Source organism: Chiloscyllium punctatum, chromosome 6, assembly GCF_047496795.1.
Source record: "Chiloscyllium punctatum isolate Juve2018m chromosome 6, sChiPun1.3, whole genome shotgun sequence".
NCBI lineage: Eukaryota > Metazoa > Chordata > Chondrichthyes > Orectolobiformes > Hemiscylliidae > Chiloscyllium > Chiloscyllium punctatum.
Window position 1 is genome coordinate 15,498,540 of NC_092744.1, and position 24,442 is coordinate 15,522,981.

A 24,442-nucleotide genomic window follows, 5' to 3' on the forward strand; every position below is an offset into this window, starting at 1 on the left:
ACAGACCCCAGAGTGCAAGCAGGTTCTATCCTTGAGTCCATTCACAAGTCGATTTGTACACAGGATTAAATTTGTAAGTACAATAAAACATTCATATGTCAGATCATAAAATTACACCCCTGTATGGGATCGCTTTTTAAGAATGAGCATTTGTAACTCAGACATTTCTAAATCAGGATCCTATCTATATTTTTTATATATATGAAGGCTTCTGGTCAAAAAATTAAGCAATCTTAAACTCACTCAGCCCATTTAGTGAATGTCAGTACAACTTTTATGCACTATTTCAATTTGCCCTTCATTGGGTTACCAATTTGTATTCTGCATTCTAGCACTTCAGAGAACCATAACATTTCCTTTTAGTTCTTGACTGAATATGAACAAACCAAATTTTGACATCCTTAGCTTCCGACTGACTGGTGGCATAAATGTGATACTTCATGGTGCAGACCTGCAGCTGTGTTGGCGAATTATATCACGCTATCTTAACCATGTAAAAAGTGGTGGTGTAGTGGTTATGTCACTGTATTAGTAACCCAGAAATCCATATTCTGGAGATGTGGGTTTGAATCCAGCCATGGCAGATGGTGAAATCTGAATTCAGTAAGTATCTGGAATGAAATACTTGCTAATCACAGCCAATCACTGTTGGTTACCATTAAAATAAATGTGCTTTCCATATGGGGGAGGTGATAGACTAGTGGTATTATCACTGGACTGTAACTATGGAGACCCAGATAGTGTTCCGGGGACCCAGGTTCGAATCCCACCGTGGCAGATGGTGAAATTCTATAGTAAAAAGAGTCTAATGATGTCGATTATCAGGAAAACACCCATCTGCTTCACTAATGCTCTTTTGGGAAGGAAACGGCCATCCTTACCTGTTCTGGCCTGGCCTACATGTGACTCCAGACCCACAGCAATGTGGTTGACTGCCCTCTGCGGTGGACAATAAATGTTGGCCGAGCCAATGTTTTTTTTTGTAGAAGTGCTAGCCTAGGCTATGTGATCTGTTCCTTTCCTGCATTCTTCTGCCTGTATAGTGACATTTGAGGAAGGGAGAAGGTTCACTAAGCGAGATTTGGCTGTCTTTTTGACAGCATGCTCCACTTGAGGAAGTACTTAACTAGTACATACTGTACTTGCACTCATTGGAACATGAGGCAATTTGACTTCCAAGCACAAACCACAATCCTGGATGGCTCATGAATATGATGCATTCAGAGCAAGTCAGGCGCCATAGGAATCTGTCCTTAAGAGTTTGTGTAACAAATTCTTGGCAAGGTGTCACGGATGGTGGCATGCTGCAAGTTTGCCAGTAGCTGGGTGCAAAGGGAAGGCAAATAGAATATTCCCCAAAAGGGAAGGGAGCATGAAAATAGTTCAGTCTTGCTAAAGTTACACAAAGTAGTAATAAGATCACAGCTGGAGCACTGTAAACAATGTTGGTCCCCTTATGCAAGGAAAGGTCGAGTGGCATTGGATGCAATCCAGGGAAGGTACACTAGGCTGGACCTGATGTTTCTTTTTGTTTGACCCATTTTTCTAATAAAACTGTTCAGAGAGGTTATTAGCCAAGGAAAAATGAACAAAGTATCCCACTCATTGCAGCTACTGTGTTCTTGGACTGGCTAATTCCCCTATGTCCGTGTCCACATTGTTTGCAAAGCCAGAATTTGCGCTGTCTTCCCTCAGCCCTGTCCCTTTACTCCTCCTTATACCATCCATTCTTGATTTCATATTGGCAGCATTCAGCCAATGTTAAACTTAAATCTCCTGATCTCTGAGAAGTTGCAGTGACTTCCAGAGTATTGCACACATAGATCGTAGTTTTCATTTTGAGAATAGAAGGTTAAAATGGAAAAGTTGTTTTTTGCTTGAAGGTATATAGTTCAGTCCCAATGGCTAATTTTATTTTCATTCATGGGATGAGGGCAATACTAACCAAGCCATCATTTATTGCCCAGAGGGCAGATGAGAGTCAACCACATTGCTGTGGGTCTGGAGTCACATGAAGGCCAGGCCAGATAAGGATGGCAGTTTCCTCCCCTAAAGGGCATTGGTGAACCAGATGGCTTTTTCCAACAATCAACAATAGATTTGCAGTCAGCATTAGACTCTTACTTCCAGATATTACTGAGCTCAAATTACACCATCTGCTGTGACAGGGTTTGAACCCTGGTACCTGGGACGTTACCCGGGTCTCTGGATTAATAGCCTAGCGATAATACCACTAGGCCATTGCTTCCCAATTTCAGGCATCATTTGATGCCAGTACCATTCTCTCCACTCAGCTGGCAAAACCTGGCAGCTGAGATCCTGCAGGGAATGAGCAGCGCCATACAACACAAGAAGAGAGTTATTGGCACCAGCAGCAAAGAGGGAATCTACATCCTTTCGTCTTTCATGTGTCTCCATCTCTCCACTTACTTCTAATTGCTCCAGTGACATTTCTCAGTGTCTTGTTTGCCCAGATGCATGTTCATTGCAAGCCGTAGTATAGCGTGTCATTTTTATTCACTCATGGGACATGACCATTGGCTGTGTGGGCCAGCGTGTGTCTGTAGGCAGGTCACACAAAGTGGGTCAAATCAGCTCTCTCACATCAGTCACCAGTAACAGAAATGCTTATTTTAAAATGGAGTTCCAATGTGTCCCGTAACATGGGTGACACGGTGGCTCAGTGGTTGGCACTGCTGCCTCTCAGCACCAGGGACCTGGGTTCAATTCCAGCCTTGGGCGACTGTCTGTGTGGAGTTTGTACTTTCTCCTGGTATCTGCATTGGTGTCTCTGGTTTTTCTTTAGATTAGATTACTTACAGTGTGGAAACAGGCCCTTCAGCCCGACAAGTCCACACCGACCCTCCGAAGCACAACCCACCCAGACCCATTCCTACATTTACCCCTTTACCTAACACTAAAGGCAATTTAGCATGGCCAATTCACCTGACCTGCACATCTTTGTGACTGTGGGAGGAAACAAGAGCATCCAGAGGAAACCCATGCAGACACGGGGAGAATGTGCAAGCTCCACACAGTCAGTCGCCTGAGGCGGGAATTGAACACGGGTCTCTGACGCTGTGAGGCAGCAGTGCTAACCACTGTGCCGCCCACAGTCCAAAGATTAAGTGGATTGACTATGCTAAATTGCCCATAGTGTCCAGCGATGTGCAGGCTAGGTGGATTAGTCATGGGAAATGTGGGGTGACTAGGATAAGTGTGGGGCTGAAAGTGGGTGGAATTCTTCTTGCAGGGTCAGTGCAGACTCAATGGGCCAAATGGCCTCTTTCCACACTCTAGGGATTGTGTGATTTCAAGATGGTGCAAATGAAACTAAGAGAGAGGAAACAGCTGTGTTAAGTTCCAGCAATACCGTGCATGCTTCATACAACTTAAGTAGTCCCCAGAGCTATTTGCGTGCCATAGATGGTTGTCTGGTATACAGAGAAGATATGGGGGCTGTAAGCTTTAGTAAAAATACATTTAAATTCATGATATTGGATTGAATTTAGAAAGGATTTTTATACATTGATCTCCACAGTAAAGCAAGTAGCGCATTCCTAGCCTCTGCTTTTGACTGACTGTCAAGACACGTGAGATACCTTCCTCTGCATTTTCAGTGGAGATATTTAAAATAAAGCTGTGGATGCTTGTGTTAAGTGGAATACAGACCAGAACTTTATGCAAATACACCAAGTATTAATGTGTTATACTCTTCTGTGTCTGAGTTCTGTATGTGTTAGCAACGTGTCAGGCTATGCATTAGTACTATATGGAAAAAGAAAGCCCCAAAGAACTGCAGATGCTGGAAATCAGAAACAAGAAGAGAATCGCTTGATAAAGACAACAGGTCTGGCAGGATCTTTGGGGAGAAAGCAGAGTTAACATTTCGGGTCCAGTGACCCTTCTTCAGAACTGATTGTAGCTCGGAAAAGATTGGTATTTATACTAAAGAAGGGGTGGAGGGGGCTGGAGAAAACTATAGGTGAAGAGAGAGAGAGAAACAGTTGGGTAGACAAAGAAGTGGATAAAAGTCAGCATGGGAGAGCGAATAGCAGTTAATCATAGAATCCCTACAATACAGAAACAGGAGGTTCGGCACTGACCCTCCGAAGAGCATCCCACCCAGCTCCACTCACTGCCCTATCCCTGTAACCCTGTATTTCCCATGACTGTCCACCCAGATGGCACACTATGGGCTATTTAACATGGCCGATCCATTTAGCCTGCACATTGTGGGAGGGAAATCAGAGCACCCAGAGGAAACCCACACAGATACAGGGAAATTGTGCAATCTCCACACAGTCGCCTGAGGCTGGAACCAAAGCCGAGTGGCTGGCACTGTGAGGCAACAGTGCCAACCACTGAGCCATCATGCCACCATTAATCGGAATCATTACTGGCTGACAATGGGTTGTTTGTGGTAGTAGCCCATGTGACAACAAGGCCTGGTGTCTGGGGGTTGGGGTATGGACATGGGAGAAGGTGCTCAGGCCCTAAAATAATTGAGCTCCATAATGAGTCCAGAAGGCTGTAAGGTTCTCAAGCTGAGAACGAGATGGTGTTTTTCCAGCTTTGCTGAAGCACTGCAGCAAGCCCAAGACAAAGATGTTGGCCATGGGGCATGGTGGGATGTTGAAGTGGTAGGCACCTGGAAGCTCAGGGTTCATTGTTGCGGACAGAGCAAAGGTGTCCTGTGGAGCAGTCACCCAGTCTGCGTCATGTTTCCCCAGTGCAGATGAGACCACATTGTGAGCAGCAAATACAGTAGACTGAATTGAGTGAAGTGCAGGTAAATCACCTGGGACAGTGTGTCAGGGCCTTGGATAGGGAGGAGGGAGGAAATAAACAGGGAGGTGTTACACCTTCTGCGATTGCACCTCAATCTGGAATATTTGCATTGTTTAGACCATAAGACCATAAGACATAGGAGTGGAAGTAAGGCCATTCGGCCCATCGAGTCCACTCCGCCATTCAATCATGGCTGATGCGCATTTCAGCTCCACTTGCCAGCGTTCTCCCCGTAACCCTTAATTCCTCTAGACAACAAGAACCTATCAATCTCGGCCTTGAAGACATTTAGCGTCCCGGCTTCCACTGCACTCCGTGGCAATGAATTCCACAGGCCCACCACTCTCTGGCTGAAGAAATGTCTCCGCATTTCCGTTCTGAAATGACCCCCTCTAATTCTAAGGCTGTGTCCACGGGTCCTAGTCTCCTCGCCTAACAGAAACAATTTTCTAGCATCCACCTTTTCAAAGCCATGTATTATTTTGTACGTCTCTATTAGATCTCCCCTTAATCTTCTAAACTCCAACGAATACAACCCCAGTATCCTCAGCCGTTCCTCATATGCTAGACCTGTCATTCCAGGGATCATCCGTGTGAATCTCCGCTGGACACGTTCCAGTGCCAGTATGTCCTTCCTGAGGTGTGGGGACCAAAACTGGACACAGTACTCCAAATGGGGCCTAACCAGAGCTTTATAAAGTCTTAGTAGTACATCTCTGCTTTTATATTCCAACCCTCTTGAGATAAGAGACAACATTGCATTCGCTTTCTTAATCACAGACTCAATCCTAGATCATAAATACTCCTGTGTCTTTAACTCTACAGTCTTGTGGCTTCATTCTTTAAGTAGATAATTGCAATTTCAAGACTGCATTACCCTCTCCAAACAAGATCAGAACAGCTGTCAAAACGAAAACAACAAGATATTCCAAATAATTATCTTTCTATTTACCTTTTGCTTCTTAGCTATTTGTTCACATGGTATTTCAAATTGGACAGGCATTTCTTGGAGTCTAATGACGTCATAATCAGGAAGCTAGGTCCTCTCCTTTGAGAATCCACCTCCCCCAGCCCCCATCCCCTCATCCTTACCCTCCACCCCGTTGCCCCCTGCTCCCACGCCCACCCCCGGCCAATCATAAGGGGCCAGCACATGGACCAATATGCATTATTTTCCAATCCTCTGGGCCCTCCCATTACGTTGAACACGACCCCTGGCATTGCTGTTATCAATTCCGTCAGGAAAACGTGCCATCATTTCAATCCATTACTGAACTTCACCCTTTGACTTCTGAAGTCAGATGACTAATCCAACCCAGATATGAGGAGCATGAAAGCCTTCAATTTTAAGTCGATGTTAACTTACTGAATGTAAAGTAGTCGGCCAACATGGGTGGACTTTCCAATAAGGACAAGCATTCCACAAAATTGGCACGAGAAATGCACCGTACTCCAGCCAAATTTAAGAGAGGAACGTTTAGAGGTGTATTGGACACCAGTTGGAGATTAGCATTGAAAGCATTTTGGACGGCTCCATGATACCTGATCTAATTGTCGCCGCATAAACATGCATTGTCTGGGTATGGCTCTTCCAGATGTGTGTTTGGCTGCAAGACCCAAGTGTACAGCCCAGTAGTTTCCAGTTTTTCTACCTTGACCTTTTAACTTTTCTTCAGTTGCATATTTTAAACAGTTGCATAATGGAACCACTGCAGTTAGAAGTGTATGTGCTGTTCTTTCTCTTGGTAACACTCTGATAAGCCATTGAGCTGAGGGAATGTGTAATAGATTTACACCTCAGCTGCTACTGATTCCTTCTCTGGTACCGGAGTCTTGCTGCATAGTCTGGAAGGACTTCTTCCATGTAACTGTCTGCAAGCATAAAGGTGTTTTATCAAAGTTTAGAACAAAGAACAATACAACATAGAACAGGCCCTTCAGCCCTCGATGTTGCGCCGACCTGTGAACAAGTCTAAGCCCATCCACCTACACTACCCCCATCGTCATCCATGTGCTTATCCAAGGATTGTTTAAATCTCCCTAATGTGGCTGAGTTAACTACATTGGCTTCACTAAACATTACTAACAGGAGAGAAGAAGGCAAAGCTTGTCATCTGTATGTTTCAAGACTTAGACATAAGAAGCCGACTCAAAAAAAAGAGCATCAGTTTCTACAACATGAGGAGAACTTGCTGATTTCTTTTTTGGGGGGGGCGGTCACTGGTGTGGAGTTGCCCCGAAAACTCTCAACTGTCCATTTTATTTCTCAGACCAAGCAGTTAGACTGTGACTGGTCTGAGAGTTTCCATGGGAATGCAGCAGAGTTCGGCAGTCTCAATGAGCCTTTCACTCAGCAGAGCCATGGTTCATGTTTCAGGTCGCTTTGAGCAACTTTTCCACTCCATTAGCGCTGCCTGACCTGCCAGGAATGTCTGGCATGTTTGGATCTTATTCCCATTAAGTGTGTTATGTATTTAGGGCATCACAAATTACGTTTAGCCAAGGTGTATTTTTGTAAGGACATAAATGTGGAGGGTCTTTTCACTTCAACAACTTTTCTGTCAATTTGGTAGCACTGCTGTCCATAGCTCATGAGCTGAACGGACCCATGACTGACCGGTGAGAAGCAAAAGACCAGAGAGGACTAGAGGAAGATTGATGAAGGAGTTTATGCTGCACCGTCCTCTGTGGATCATGTAAAAAAAATTCAGGGATCAGGTTCTGTAGCTGTAAGATTGTCACTATGCAGGCACACAACATTCTGTATTGTCAGTCACTTCCACAAGCAATTTGTGTCTCTTAGTTTTATGGGAGTCTACTCACTCTGCCTGCCATCAATTTATTAGCGTAACCCAGGTCTTTACCACAATACGCGCCAGTGGTCTGTATTCCTATCTTTGTTGTTATGTGCTCCTTCAGTCTGTCCAATAAAATTTGCACGAGCTCTGGTATGAATCAATAAGCTGCTTTATTTGATAAAGTAGTGAAAGCACACAGGAAAGAGCACATCCCTGGGGCACAGTACATAGAGAGCCTCCCTCTGAGCTAGAAGACCCAGATTCAAGTCCAGCTCCAGGACTTCATGCCCAATGAAGGAGTGTTCACAACATGATCAAGCAGGTTAATTGTCAACCTCCGATCGTCCTAACACATACCAATGGCAAGTAGTGAGCACGGGAAGCCTCCCTGGCCAGCCACTTGATGAAACGAAGTTTGGAGCTTTAACCATGATTATCTAGGCCTCCAGACTACAGTATGTTTGTGAGAGAGCAGCTTAGCACAACAACGCAAAATAATCTGTCCCAAAATAATCTGTCGTACCATGACCACAGAGAAACTGTTATGATTGAAGCTCACTAATTTCAATGAGTTTGACTTATTGGAAGTTATCAGATAAAAAGCATGCTTTGCTGTTCTGTGTTGGTGAATTATCTTGCTTGTGGTTTGAGAATTATCTCACTTCTTTGCATTCACTGATGTTCAGAAACCAACCCATGGGTGTTGACCTGCAGCCCAGGTAAAAACGTCATCTTTCCACCCTGTTCTGTTTTTCACTCAGCATTCAGTTCGACTGACAACCTCTCCCACTGAAGGCAGAATCTTCAAGCTAACCTGACTGTGATGTGTGCTGAATGCGGAAGCATAAAGTTGTTATGGCAGTGAAGAATGTGAATGCTTACCAGAATGTTCTGTTGCCTTCAGTTTGGTTTCAAACGCCATGTTTGAATCTTCATTCCCATCTCTCAATCTTGCTGTCCTGAAAGTTTACAGTAAGGGCTAAGTCTACCTTAAGAGATCCAAGGTCTCCCAAAAGTGATATCCTGATATTAGCTCATCACCCTGTGAGAACTAGAAGCCATCATAAGTAGGATGCAATTCATATGTCTCACTTCATATAACTGCTCAGTCCATAACTTTAAACGGGGTGTGGTGTGGACGCCAGGTTAAGATGGAGAATTTCTAATAATTTTTTTTTCTTCAATTGTAGCTTTGTCCACAGAGAGTAGCGACACTGTTGAACCAGCTGCCCCCTTCACTATTAGTTCTATGAAGTATCTTTTCCAGTGGATTGGTGTATGGGATTTAACACGATTGTCTCTATTTTGATTTCTTTTTCTGTCAGAAAGAACTTGGTGACAAACATTCCGAGAGCATCGACAAAGTACGTCAGCTACTGCCGCTACCAAAGCAAACCTGTGACGTCATTACTTGTGAGCCAATGGGATCGTTGATTGACACAAAAGGCAACAAAATTGCAGGATTTGATTCTATTGACAAAAAACAGGCAGGTATTGTGTGACCAGAGTGAAGCTGTCAGCTTGTTTCAAAGTTATGCTACTGTTTCTTGCATTTTCTTAAGGCATTGGTTCTCTCATCATTTTCACTGAAGAACATCTCTTCCAATGGAGTAATATTTAAGAACCACCCCATCTGAATGGTGTTGGTATAAAACAGTCATGATGTGAAAGTACTGCATGTGTGGGGCCTTAGTGGTATTATTGCTGGACTGTTAATCCAAGGACAAAAAGTGTGGCGCTGGAAAAGCACAGCAGGGTCAGGCAGTGTCTGAGAAGCAGGAGAGTTAACGTTTCGGATGTAAGCCCTTCATCAGGAATTCTGAAACGTCAACTCTCCTGCTCCTCGGATGCTTCCTGGCCTGCTGCGCTTTTCCAGTGCCACACTTTTCAACTCTGATCTCCAGCATCTGCAGTTCTTACTTTCTGTTAATCCAGGGACCCATGTAATGTTTGGGGGGAGCCAGATTCAAATCAAGCCACAGCAGATGATGGAATTGGAATTCATTAAAAATCTGGAATTATTCATCTAATGACATTGAATCCGGCTAAACACCCATCTTGTTCACGAATGTCCTTTAGAGAAGGAAACTGCCATCCTTACCTGGTCTGGCCTAGATGTGACTCCAGACCCACAGCAATGTGGTTGACATTTAATTAGGGATGGTAATTAACGCTGGCCCAGCCAGCATTGCCCACACCCTGTGAATGAGTAAATAAATAAAAATAAGTACACATTTAATGTTTCTTCTTTTGAGTAAATAGGTAGTTTCTTACAAATATTAGGGAGAGGGGTGTGCCTACTTACTGCTGGGCCAACTGCAGCAGATCGAGAGGCCCAAGTGGTTATTTTACCCGTCCTGGTGCACAGCGAGAACCAAAGCAAAGGAGAACATGAAGGAAGAAGGGAGAGATTGGGGCATTGGGAAAACCCACTATGGTGAGGGCAGAAGCATGTAGGGAACAGGAGTCTAGAGAAAGTATAAATTGAGAAAAAATAGAAAAAGATAGAGAGAGAGAGTGAGTGCGAAGTAGATGCCTTTTATTCATGGCTTGCTCACTAATCGTTGACGTTAGTTCGCTGTCATCTTGACCCTCTGTTCAGGCCCCCTGGAGAGACCGTACAGGCCTCCCATGGCAGATTGCAGTTTGAGAACCAATGTTTTAAGAGTTATTTCTGATTGAATAGAGTCTCTACTTTGAAACCTCTCAGATTACACTATAGTTTTTCAAAGAGCAGAAGATCTTTTTCCCCCAGTGACCAGGCCAACACTCATCCATTAACCAGTACCTCTGGAACAGATAGAGTCATATAGAGATGTACAGCATGGAAACAGACCCTTCGGTCCAACCCATCATTGCCAACCAGATATTCCAACCTAATCTAGTCCCACTTGCCAGCACCTGGCCCATATCTCTCTAAACCCTTCCTATTCTTATACCCATTCAAAGGCCTCTTAAATGTTGCAATTGTACCAGCCTCCACCACTTCTTCTGGCAGCTCATTCCATACACGTACCACCCTCTGTGTGAAAAAGTTGCCCCTTAGGTCTCTTTTATATCTTTCCCCACTCATCCTAAACCTATGCCCTCTAGTTCTGGACTCCCCGATCGCAGGGAAACGACTTTGCCTATTTATCCTATCCATGCCCCTCATAATTTTGTAAACCTCTATAAGGTCACCCCTCAGCCTCCGACGCTCCAGGGAAAACAGCCCCAGCCTGTTCAGCCACTCCCTATAGCTCAAATCCTCCAACCCTGGCAACGTCCTTGTGAATCTTTTCTGAACCCTTTCAAGTTTCACAACATCTTTCCGATAGGAAGGAGACCAGAATTGCACGCAATATTCCAACAGTGGCCTAACCAATGTGCTGTACAGCTGCAACATGATCTCCCAACTCCTGTACTCAATACTCTGACCAATGAAGGATAGCATACCAAATGCCTTCTTCACTATCCTATCTATCTGTGACTCCACTTTCAAGGAGCTATGAACCTGCACCCCAAGGTCTCTTTGTTTAGCAACACTCCCTCGGACTTTACCATTAAGTGTATAAGTCCTGCTAAGATTTGCTTTCCCAAAATGCAGCACCTCGCATTTATCTGAATTAATCTCCATCTGCCACTTCTCAGCCCATTGGCCCATCTGGTCAAGATCCTGTTGTAATCTGAGGTAACCCTCTTCGCTGTCCACTACACCTCCAATTTTGGTGTCATCCGCAAACTTCCTAACGTACCTCTTCTGCTTGCATCCAAATCATTTATGTAAATGACAAAAAGTAGAGGACCCAGCACCGATCTTTGTGGCACTCCACTGGTCACAGGCCACCAGTCAGAAAAACAACCCTCCACCACCACCCTCTGTCTTCTAACTTTTGAGTCAGTTCTGTATCCAAATGGCTAGTTCTCTCTGTAGTCCGTGAGATCTAACCTTGCTAATCAGTCTGCCATGGGGAGCCTTGTCAAATGCCGTACTGAAGTCCATATAGATCACATCTACTGCTCTGCCCTCATCAATCCTCTTTGTAACTTCCTCAAAAAACTCAATCAAGTTTGTGAGACATGATTTCCCACGCACAAAGCCATGTTGACTATCCCTAATCAATCCCTGCCTTTCCAAATACACGTACATCCTGTCCCTCCGGATTGCCTCCGACAAATTGCCCACCACTGATGTCAGGCTCACCGGTCTATAGTTCCCTGGCTTATCTTTACCACCCTTCTTAAACAATGGCACCACATTATCCAACCTCCAGTCTTCCAGCACATCACATGTGACTATCGATGATACAAATATCTCAGCAAGTGGCCCAGCAATCACTTCTCTAGCTTCCCACAGAGTTCTTGGGTACACCTGATCAGGTCCTGGGGATTTATCCACCTTTATCCGTTTCCAGTCATCCAGCACTTCCTCCTCTAAATCTGGACATTTTGCAAGATGTCACCATCTATTTCCCTACAGTCTATATCTTCCATATCCTTTTCCACAGTAAATACTGATGCAAAATACTCATTTAGTATCTCCCCCATTTTCTGCGGCTCCACACAAAGGCCGCCTTGCTGATCTTTGAGGGGCTCTGTTCTCTCCCTAGTTAGCCTTTAGTCTTTAATATATTTGTAAAAACTCTTTGGATTCTCCTTAATTCTATTTGCCAAAGCTTTCTCATGTCCCCATTTTACCCTCCTGATTTCCCTCTTAAGTATACTCCTACTTCCTTTATACTCTTCTAAGGATTCACTCGATCTATCCTGTCTATACCTGACATATGCTTCCTTCTTTTTCTTAACCAAACCCTCAATTTCTTTAGTCATCCAGCATTCCCTATACCTACCAGCCTTCCCTTTCACCCTGACAGGAATATACTTTCTCTGGATTCTTGTTATCTCATTTCTGAAGGCTTCCCATTTTCCAGCCGTGCCTTTGCCTGTGAACATCTGCCCCCAATCAGCTTTCGAAAGTTCTTGCCTAATATCGTCAAAATTGGCCTTTCTTCAATTTAGAACTTCAACTTTTGGATCTGGTCTATCCTTTTCCATCACTATTTTAAAACAAATAGAATTATGGTCGCTGGCCCCAAAGTGCTCCCCCACTGACACCTCAGTCACCGGCCCTGCCTTATTTCCCAAGAGTAAGTCAAGTTTTGCATCTTCTCTAGGAAGTACGTGCACATACTGAATCAGAAAATTGTCTTGTATGCACTTAACAAATTCCTCTCCATCTAAACCCTTAACACTATAGCAGTCCCAGTCTATGTTTGGAAAGTTAAAATCCCCTACCATAACCACCCTATTATTCTTACAGATAACTGAGATCTCCTTACAAGTTTGTTTCTTAATTTCTCTCTGACTATTGGGGGCTCTATAATACAATCCCAATAAGGTGATCATCCCTTTCTTATTTCTCAGTTCCACCCAAATAACTTTCCCGGATGTATTTCCGGGAATATCCTCCCTCAGCACAGCTGTAATGCTATCCCTTATCAAAAATGCCACTCCCCCTCCTCTCTTGCCTCCCTTTCTATCCTTCCTGTAGCATTTGTATCCTGGAACATTAAGCTGCCAGTCCTGCCCATCCCTGAGCCATGTTTCTGTAATTGCTATGATATCCCAGTCCCATGTTCCTAACCATGCCCTGAGTTCATCTGCCTTCCCTGTTCGGCCCCTTGCATTGAAATAAATGCAGTTTAATTTATTAGTCCTACCTTGTCCCTGACTGTTTGACTTGCTGTTTGACCACCACCCCCAAACCCCGCCTCAAGGACCTCTTTTTTTTAAAAAATTCCTGCCTAACTCTCTGTAATCTCCTTTCAGAATCTCAACCTTTTCCCTTCCTAAGTCGCTGGTTCTAATGTGGACAATGACCTCCTGCTGGCCCCTCTCCCCTTTGAGAACATTCTGTACCCTCTCTGAGACATCCTTGATCCTAGCACCATTCTGCTTTTTCGCTGCTGGCCACAGAAACATCTGTCTGTACCTCGGACTAGAGAATCCCCTAACACACTTGATCTCTTGGAACCCGACGTACCCCTCATTGCATTAGAGCCAGTCTCAATACCAGAAACTTGGCTGTTCGTGCTACATTCCCCTGAGAATCTATCACCCCCTACATTTTCCAAAACAGCATACCTGTTTGAAATGGGTATATCCACAAAAGACACCTGCACTAGTTGCCTACCTCTCTTACCCTTCCTCTCTAACCCATCTATGTGACTGTTTCTGAGACTTTCCCCCTTTCCTATAACTGCCATCCATCACATAATGTTGTTGTTGCAAATTCCTCATTGCTTCTAACTGTCTCTCCAACCGATCCATTCGATCTGATAAGATTCGCATCCAACAGCATTTATGGCAGATATGATCCGCAGTAACCTTTGAACTCTCTTTAACTCCCACATCTGACAAGAAGTACATATCACTACAAAGGCCATTTTTGCTCCTTCACAATCTACAGACCCAGAAAATAACACCGTCTTATTCCTCTACAAACACTGCCCCAGGTTACATTAATAGTTATGGCTTATATTTTAATCAAGAGACATATCTCTAAAAACATATAATCAAGAAAGAACCCACTCTACTCACTACTGCAGAATCTCTGTATGCCACACTTAAAAACAACGATTAACTTATCTGATTCTGTGCTGTGAACTTCGCCCAACAGTTCCTCCAAGATCAGCTGTGAATTTCACTGTTTGTTAATTTTCCCAGATACACTCCGATGTCCAGCGTTACATGAATTCAAACAGCAAAGGCAGTAACTGTGCAGGATCTCTCTCTCTCTTTCTCTCTCTCCTGCAATGACCTCACCATGTGCTTCCTTTGTCTGTTCTTCTCCCCTTGAAAATTGGTGTTGTTTTGACATTTTTTCCAAAGTTCCAAAACAATGCACCAGCATATGAAGCAATCATTGCTGCTCCTGCAATTCCAGGAAATCACCTCCAGCACCTAAAATACCTCAAAAAAGGAGCCGCTGAGAATGCATTCTTCACTCACTCTTTTCTGTGAGAGTTTACTATGCGCAAATTGGCTGCTATATTTCCTATATTGTAACAGGTGCAGCACTTCAAAAGATACATAACTAGTGGAAATTGTTTTGGATGGTTTGAAGTTGTGAAAGGTGCTATACAAATGAAAGTCTCTTTTACTTAAATGATGACAGAAAGTGCCGGAAGGGCTTAGCAAATCAAGCAGCTTGTGTGAATAATGAAGTGCAATAAACATTGCAGGTCATCAGAACCATTTGCATTTACTTTTACTTATCTTGACTGTCTTGGTTGATCTTCTCGACAGAAGATGACATTAGACTGTCACTTGATCCTCCTGTTATGTCACTGTTGTAAAAAAGCATAATTTTCCAGCTCCTTTTGGTTCTGAAGGAGAGTTATTGAACACAAAATATTTCTATCTCCATAGATGCTGCCAGACGTTTAGAGTTTCTCCAACCCTATCTGCTTTTATAAGAAAGTCTTACTTAATAGACTCAGGACTGACTCATTATTGTACGCGATAATTTATGTATTTATAAATGGGCTAATATCTTCATCAAAAGCATGCTATCTACAAGAATCACTTCTCAGTTTGAGTCTTCTGCTGCATAAACAGAAAGGATGTTTGTGGGTAAAGACAGGGTGACACTAAAATAGAGAGTAACCAAAAGCTTAAACATTTATGTGTTGCAGGATGAATTCTGTGCCTAAAGCTGTGAACATTTATTTTTTTCTTGCTTGTCTTCTCAACTGATTTTCTTCCCTTATCATAAAATCCCTAAAGTGTAGAAGTAGGCCATTCAACCCTTTTGAGTCCACACTGTCACTTTGAAGAGCATCCCACCCAGACCCATCCCATCCTTGTAACCCTGCATTTTCCCAAGGCTAATTCATCTAGCTTACACCTCTTTAGATTGTGGGCGGAAACCTGAGCACCCGGAGGAAACCCACGTAGACACAGGGAGAACGTGCAAACTCCACACAGGCAATCGCCAGAGGCCGGAATTGAACCCAGGCTCCTGGCACTGAGAGGCAGCAGGGCTAGCCACTGAGCCACCATGCCACCTCATCTGTCAACGTATCGCTGATGGCAGGAGTTGTGGGCTATTCACTGGGGAGACTATTTCCAAAATCTTGCACTTACCCAGAAAGTGCATGCATCCAATTTCAACAGAATGTGAAATGATTTCATAGCAACAAGGAGCAGCTTTGGTTCATCACTTTATGCTTGCTACCTTAAACAAAAATATGTTCCAATACTTTCGACTTCCCAGCCTGGCTGAGTTTCCACTCTTAAAACTAAGAACACAAAGGCTTGTGTTGAAAGTAACATTTCAAGCATACGTTTGTCAAGCAAGAGTGAATCTAACCAAAATAAGAACAAAGAGTTGCAGATGCTGGAAGTCTGAAACAGTAATTGCTGGAGAAACTCAGCAGGTCCGACAGTCTCTGTGGAGAGAGAATAGAGTTAACATTTCAAATCCAGTGAGCCTTTGTCAGTCCAATCTCAAAACTGGACTTGAAGCATTAACTCTGTTTTTCTCTCCACAGAGGCTGCCTGATGTGCTGAGTTCCTCCAGCACTTTCTGTTCCTGTTTCAGAAAATCTAACCATCTCCTCTTGATGTTCAATGTCATAACCATCACTCAATCTCCTACTAACAACATCCTGGAGTTAGTAAAAGAGAAAATACTGGAAAATCTCAGCAGGTCTGGCAGCATCTGGAAGGAGAGAAAAGAGCTGCCCTTTCTAATCTAACTGACTCTTTATCAAAGTCTAACTGACCCTTTATCTGCCAGACCTGCTGAGATTTTCCAGTATTTTCCCTTTTGGTTTCAGATTCCAGCATCAGCAGTAATTTGCTTTTATCCTGGAGTTAACGTGTGACTAGAAACTGAACTAGACCAGCCATTACATACAGTGGTTATGAGAGGAGGTCAGAGGCTAGGAATCCTGCTCTAGGTGTCTTATATCTTGTCTCCCCAAGCCATGGCCACTATCCAAAAGGTACAAGTCAGGATTGTGAGGAATCCTGATGAAACTCTACAATGTTTTTGGGCGGACACAGTTGCAGCAGCACTCAAGTCTGGCACTATGCAGGACAAAGCAACCTTTTCACTCATTTCACCATGAGTGTGTGCTGCCTACAATTGGCACTGCATCAACTCACCAAGACTCCCTTTAACAGCCAACCTGCAAATCCATAAACTCCATCACTTATAAGGACAAGCGCAGCTGATCCATCTGATCACAAACATCTAGAAGTTCTTGTCCAAATCGCACACCATCCTGACTCGGAATTGCATCATCAGTCTTTCACTGTTGCTCAGTGGAAATCTTGGAACCCCCCCCCCCCCCCCCCAACTGACAGCATTGTGGGTGAAATCCCCACCCTCTGCACTATTTTAAAATGGAAGTTCACCCTACCTTCACAAGGGCAATTCGGAATGGGCAATAAATGTTGGTCTAGCCAACAACAGCTAGATCCCATGATCCCACAACAATGCAGGTAATTGTCCAGTCTGTGCAATGTCTGCTGGATTATCAGAGAATTGGATGGAGCTTCATGTAGGGTGATTGGCTAAACTGGTTCAGGCATCCTAACTAAATGGCTTTATTGCTGATTGTAACTTTTCCTTGTCTCCTCTTAGTAGCACAGGGAGGAGTATTGGTAAGGTTTCAGAGCATGTTTTCAGTGTGTTTATATAGGTTTTGCACTGTTACATTTTACCTAATTTTTTTTGTTTTAATCTAAATGGCAATCCATACTGTGTGCTCTAGGGCCTCCAGGTGTCAACAAAACAGAAGGTCAACCCTTGGGATTTATTTGAGGGACATAAAAATCCAGCACCGCTCTCCTGGGCCTGGTTTGGCACGGTGCGTGTCGATCGGAAAGTTATCAAGTACGAAGATCAACATCATCTCCTCTTGTACCACACGCATCCCAAACCAAAACCAAGGAGTTACTACCTGGAACCCTTACCACTCCCTCTAGAGGATGAGGAGGAGCCTCCTACCCCAGTCTCCCTGGATTCTGAGAAGAAACCAATTGAAATTTCTGATCAGAACAAAACCAATCAAGAGGAGGAGAAGAAGACCAAGAGCAGGAAAAGGAAGCCAAAGTCGTCCGCATCAAGAACTGACGTAAGGAATATTTTATACCATGTTACCTATTGCTTTCCTGTTTCTTTCTGTCCACACTTCTATTGTAGTTGAAATGAAGGACAGCATCCTATCAATCTTGTAGGTTTTCCATAAGGACAGGGTAATTGAAGGTTAGGCCACCGCAGAAAGGATGCAATTGAAATACAAATGAACCAAGCGGACCTCAATAGCTGAATGGCCTTCTCCTGTTCCTGTGGTCCTTCTTGTCCCTTGAAAGCATCACTTGACCCATTAAACACAGCCTTTTTGAGGCGGGAACTCCAGATTTCTATTCTGCTTAGTGTGGAAAAGCTGCATTCTAATTTCACTGCAGAATGGCCCAAATCTAACCTTCAGATTGACCGCTGTCTTTCCGAATCCCTCTGTCTGACAATAGAGCATCTTTGTGTCTACCCATAGATTTCTTTTCATCATTGTAAACACCTCAGTAAAATTGCTCCCAGCCTTCTAAATGCACGCAGATGAAACATACATTTCTGTCACCTCTCTCTATAATCTGAGCCTTTAGATACTGGTGTGTCTATCCTGCTGCTTCTCTGAGGAATATCTCCTCCTTGGGATGCTCTGCCAAAGTTCATAGAATTCCAGATAGGATCTGACCAAGACTCTCCACAGCTTTGCCCCTTTTTATTCCAAACTCCTTGAAGATAAAGACTCAACATTCCATTTGCGACTTTGATTTTGTTTAGACCTGAGGAGCTTTTAATGATTGTAATGTTTGGGCACACACTTTCCATTTCTCCTCCACTGCATTCATTTTTTTACCAGTCTGAAAATATTCTATTTTGTTTGGTTTAAATCTCAGGAAGGTGGAAGTGGGTACTGCAGATGCTGCAGATTAGAGTCTAGATTAGAGTGGTGCTGGAAAAGCACAGAAGGTCAGGCAGCATCCGAGAAGCAGGAAAGTAGACGTTTCGGGCAAGAGCCCTTCATCAGGAAACTTCATCCATTCCTGATGAAGGGCTTTTGCCCGAAACATCTATTTTCCTGCTCCTCGGATGCTGCCTGACTGGCTGTGCTTTTCCAGCACCACTCTAAGTTGACTTAAACCTCAGATGGATGACTTTGTGCACTTAACACAGTTCTGTCCACTCACTTGCCTTTGCAACGGTCAGTGTGCAGTGACCTAACATCTCGTAGCTACTAACTTACTGCCATCTACAAATAGTAAACAACACTCTGTTCCTTCATATCCATATATATCGTTCAAAGTGCTTGAATTTGGTACAGTTCTCCACTTAATGGCATTCACAAGCCTCAGATCACAAAGCTTACTTAAGTGTGCTGAGTCACTAACCCACATACTTAACTAAATTGCCTAGCCTCCAACTCTCAGTAGTTACACTCTCCGGTTATCAGAACAGAACTTTTTTTAAAGTATTGTGAAGGCAAACCCGTCTGCACCCATTTTGCTGAGTGACATCAGTGTGCTCTGTCACCTTGTCAAGAAATTAACACCAGTTTCTCTCTGTTACAGGACTACCAACAAAACAGTGCTTACAGAGTGCCTCCAAATTACACCCCAATGTCTTCACAGATGATGCAACATCCCCAGGGAGCCCCTTCGTGGGGCTATAATCTCATGGGCCAGCCCCAGCAAACAGGTTTCTACTTTCAAAACCAGCCTCTCCCACCAGGTAAATGCAGAGGCAACAAGTCTGTTGTCTCCTTGTTTCAGCTGCTTTTCCCATTGGGTAACCCCTCTCCAATCTTCAAGTCTAGCCTCTTGTGTTTCCTTGATTTTATGTTTCAGGATTGGCAGTTGTACCTTCAGCTGCGTAAAGCCTAGGCATTGGAATTCCTCCCTCTTTCTAGCTTTCTGTTCTCCTTCGCGATCGTCTTTAAAATCTATCTCTTTAAATCTCCCTAATGGGGTTGGGTTGACTACCTTAGTAGGTAGGGCATTCCACGCCCTTACCACTCTGTGTAAAGAACTTGCTTCTGATATCAGTCTTAAATCTATCACCCCTCAATTTATAATTATGGCCTCTCGTACAAGCTGACGTTATCATCCTAGGAAAAAGTCTTTCTCTCTCTACCTTATCTAATCCTCTGATCATCTTGTATGTCTCTATCCAATCCACCCTTAGCCGCCTTCTTTCCAATGAGAAAAGACCCAAGTCTCTCAGTCTTTCCTCATAAGACCTTCCCTCCAGACTAGGCAATGTTTTGGTAAATCTCCTCTGCACCTTTTCCAAGGCTTCCACATCCTTTTTATAATGAGGCGACCAGAACTGTACACAGTATATTCAATGCACTTCTGTGAATGTAAGTTGTAACTGTTGATGAGTGCTTTGAGCACCTATAATTTCTAACACCTTTCACAACATTCCAATGGGGTTTATAACCTTTTGAAGGATTTGCAAGGTGTGGTCACTATAATAATTTAGGAAATTGAAAATCACACAACACCAGGTTATTTGGAAGCATTAGCTTTCTGAGTGCCACTCCACAACCACCCTGGTGAACGAGCAGCACTCTGAAAGCTAATGCTTCCAAATAAACTTGTTGGACTATAACCTGATGTTTTGTGATTTTTAACTTTGTCCACCCAAATCCAACACCGGCTCCTCCACATCATAATTTCGGAAATATAGGAGCCACTTTGCACACAGTAAGCTCCCACAAACAATTCTGTGTAAATGTCCAGGTATTCTTTTGGTAACAAAATGGATTATTTTTATTTCCTTTGTTTTCTTTCTTTTTCTTTCTTTCTTTCTTTCTTTCTTTCTTTCTTTCTTTCTTTCTTTCTTCCTTTCTTCCTTTCTTCCTTTCTTCCTTTCTTCCTTCCTTCCTTCCTTCCTTCCTTCCTTCCTTCCTTCCTTCCTTCCTTCCTTCCTCTCTTTCTCTCTTTCTCTCTTTCTCTCTTTCTCTCTTTCTCTCTCTCTCTCTTCCCCCCCTCCCTCCCTCTCTCTCGCTTTCTGTCTGCCTCTTTATTGCTTCATCAATCTGTCTTCCTCCCTTTCCGTTTTCAGGATTTTGACTCTCTGTTCCCCATCAATGTTGACTCCCACGTAGTTTGAGAATTTGTCTCTCTTCGCCTTGAGTATATTCAACAACTCATCGTCCTTAACTCGAGGCAGTGAATTAGAAGGATCACAACCCTCTAGGAGACTCCTTATTCTGAAACTGTTCCTAGTTTTAGATTCCTCCACTAGGGGAAATAACCCCTCAGTCTCTTCTCTGTCAAGGCTCCTCAGCATCGTACATGTTACAATAAATTACCTCTCACTCTTCTACAGTTCAACAAGGCCCAAGCTGCTGAAACACACCTCTTCATTGCAGGAATCAACCTAATGAACCTTCTCTGAACTGCATTGAATACAAGTCCTAACATAAAATCTAAACTGTACACTGATGTGCCAAAGCTCTGTATAGTTGTAGCAAGAATTCTATACCTTTATGTGCCATCTCCTTTGCAATAAAGGATGACATCCATTTGCCTTTCTAATTACTTGCTACTTTTGGAAATTATTGCATTTTTTTTTTTACAGGGAGACCCAACATACTTCAATTAAATAAAGCAATGAATGAGAGATGCTGGAAATCTGAAGCAAAAAAACCCAGAAATTTCTGTAGAAACTCAGCAGGTCTGGCAGCATCTGTAGAGAGAAAGCAGTTAACATTGCAAATCCAGTGACCGTCCTTCAGAACTATTCTGACAAAGGATCACTGAATTTGAAAAGCTAACTCTGCTTTCTCTCCACAGATGCTCGGAAAAAATGAGGACTGGAGATCAAAGTCAAGAGTGTGTTGCTGGAAAAGCACAGCAGGTCAGGCAGTATCCGAGGAGCAGGAGAATCGATGTTTCGGGCATAAGCCCTTCATCGGGAAGGAGGCAACATCTCCACAGATGCTGCCAGACTTGTTGAGTTTCTCCAGCAATTTCTGTTCTTGATTCTCTATTTAAATATTATATGCTTTTCTGTTCTATTCTTTTCTATTCTTCCTACTTAACTGGATAACTTCACTTTTTGCACATAATATATGCCATGTTCCAAATGTATTACTCACTCAATAAACTGATCCACATGACCTTGTAATCTTTCGGGACTGGAATATCTTCAGGGTAGTCAAATGCGTGTCTTGTCCTTTTACGACTTCTGAAATGCACAACCAACTCATGACTGACTTTTTCTGAGATGTTTGTATTTCCAAGCAAGATTCAGTTTCGATGAGCAGTTTGTGAGCCACATTACCATGTGTATGTGTGTTGGGCGGGGGCTGGTGTTGGGGGTTGGGAGTTGCATTGGCTGGTTAGTAGGCCAGCCTGGGATCTCAGGGACAGCAGCCCAACTATCAACACCGTTCTTATATTCCTTAGACCTCACTCTTTACTGTTTCTCATGCATTTTTCGACAGTTTTGAATACCTTTGGCATTTTCTCCCTTGGTAAAAGTACTGTAAGTCATGTCAAGACTTAAGACATTTGTGGTCATTGTAATGGTCAACTTACTTTTCCAGGACAGAGTCCTATGATCAGTCACTGCATTAAAAACACGCCTATGTAAGAGTGTAGCAGCTAATAGTGACATTTGAAGGTGTCAAAACATTTAACACTTCGAATGATTCAGCATTAGCACATGAACATAGCATGGAAAAGGAAATTCCAATCTTTTGTGCACAGTGGTGAGAGTGCAAAAGCAAAATTGTTTTCCTTGCAAAAGCGAAGTTGACTGCAACATTAGTTACAGTTTGTGAACCTGAAAATGGTCTATTCATCCCTACGCTGTTTCCTATTGGCTAGCAAATTCTCTGCCGATGCTAGATGTTGCCCCCAACACCATGAACTATAGCCTTGTACTGTAGCCTTTTATGTAGCACACAGTTGAATACTTTTTGGAACTGCACTACATCCACTGCTTTCACTTTAATTATTCTACTTTTTAAAAATGTGTCAAATGTGATTTCCTTTTCATAACTTCATTTAGAATCTGCTTAATTGTATTAATGAGTTTTTCTATACCCTCCTACTCCTTTGTTAAAATCAGATTCCAGCTTTTCCCAATGACAGGTATCAGGCTAACTGACCTGTTAGTTTGCTGCTTTCTGCCTCCCTTCTTCCATAAATAGGGGCATTATGTTCATGGCTTTTCAATGTATTCCAGGGCACAAATGGAAGATTACAGCCATTGCATGCATTACGCCACTAACACACTGGCCATCAAACCTGGAAGAACTGTCAGACATAAGAACATAAGAAATAGGAGCAGGAGTTGGCAATCTGACTTGTCAAGCCTTTCAATAAGATTATATCTGATCTTTTTATGGACTCAACTCCACTTATCCACCCACTCACCATTACCCCTCCCCATTACCCTTCATTCTTTTACTGTTCAAAAATCTATCCCTCTTTGCCTTAAAGGCATTCAACGCGGTAGCCTCAACTACGTCACTGGGCAGGGAATCCCACAGATTCACAACCCTTTGGGTGAAGAAGTTCCTCCTCAGCTCAGTCCTGAATCTGCTCCTCCTTATTTTGAGGCTAAGCCCTTTAGTTCTACTTTCACCTGCCAATGCAAACAATCTCCCTGCTTCTACCTTATCTGTTCCCTTCATAATTTTATATGCTTCTATAAGATCCCCCCCAACTCTTGTAAATTCCAGTGAGTATAATCCCAGGCTACTCAATGTCTCCTCTTCAGGCAACCTTTTCAACTCTGGAATCAACCGAGTGAACCACCTCTGCACCCTTTCACGTGCCAATACATCCTTTCTCAAGTAAGGAGACCAAACATGTACACAGTACTCTAGGTGTAGCCTCGCCAGCACCCTATACATCTGTAGCATAACCTTTCTATTTTTAAACTCCATCCCTCAAGCAATGAAGGACAAAATTCCATTTGCCACCTTAATTACCATTAGCCCTTTAAATTCACGATGTACTTTTTTTGTTGTTATGATTTGTGTTACGTTCTTCCCTCCCTTTTGCTCTCTGGCCTCCAATTTTATTGGGATGCTTTCACGTTTTTCACCATGAAGGCAGGAACAAAATATTTGTTCACGTTTTCTCCTATTTTTTGCTTCCATTTATTAATTCTGAGTCTCACACTTTAAGACTTATTAGCCGGTCTTAAATGTGGAAGCATTCAAGACTGTTATTTGTCCTCTCTGTTGGCAGGAACAGGGGCATTTTGAATGGGTCCAATCCTTATCTATGAGACACCTGTTGAAAAAGCTAGGAAGGGGAAAATAGATCCCTGCATTTCTGTTCTGCAAACGAACTGGATACTTCCCTTACATCAGTGGTGTTGATTTGGTACTGACCATCAGAACCAACTCTATGACAAAGAAACGAGCAATTGCTTATATGAAGTGAAATGGTTCTGTAACGGTAACATACAATTACCTGACACGATCCAAATGAAAAAGATAGCGTCAACTTGCAAAACAACAAGCTATCTTGATGCTTCATGCCTGACACCTGGATCAGAATATAGTGCCAACCAATGGTTTGCAAATCGATTGACCCGAAACGTCGACTTCTCCACCTACTGATGCTGCCTGGCTTGCCGTGTTCTTCCAGCCTCCTGCTTGTCTACCTTGACTTTGAGGCAGTCTTAACAAAATGGAGAAGAGTCTATAATACAAAATGAACTTTCTTTGAGGGTAAACTAGGAGGTGCCATGATAAATACTTTGTAATACTTGATGAATATGTTTTGACACTAAATGTTTGAAGCTTTTTAAAAAAAATTCTAGGAAT

The 24,442-nt window shown here is 43.1% G+C and overlaps 1 protein-coding gene across 4 annotated transcripts in view; it reads left to right on the plus strand.

Annotated features, from left to right (window-relative positions):
• Positions 1-24,442, plus strand: part of LOC140478741 (mediator of RNA polymerase II transcription subunit 12-like protein) — a 609,926-nt gene that overhangs the window by 513,269 nt on the left and 72,215 nt on the right. For 3 of the 4 annotated variants that reach the window (XM_072572053.1, XM_072572054.1, XM_072572055.1), the window contains exons 36-38: positions 8,915-9,076; positions 17,354-17,716; positions 19,215-19,374. In XM_072572053.1, coding sequence (XP_072428154.1) covers positions 8,915-9,076; positions 17,354-17,716; positions 19,215-19,374 — 685 coding nt within the window. Of the gene's footprint in view, positions 1-8,914; positions 9,081-17,353; positions 17,717-19,214; positions 19,375-24,442 lie in introns of those variants that run through there. The other variant, XM_072572057.1, reaches the window with a different exon arrangement.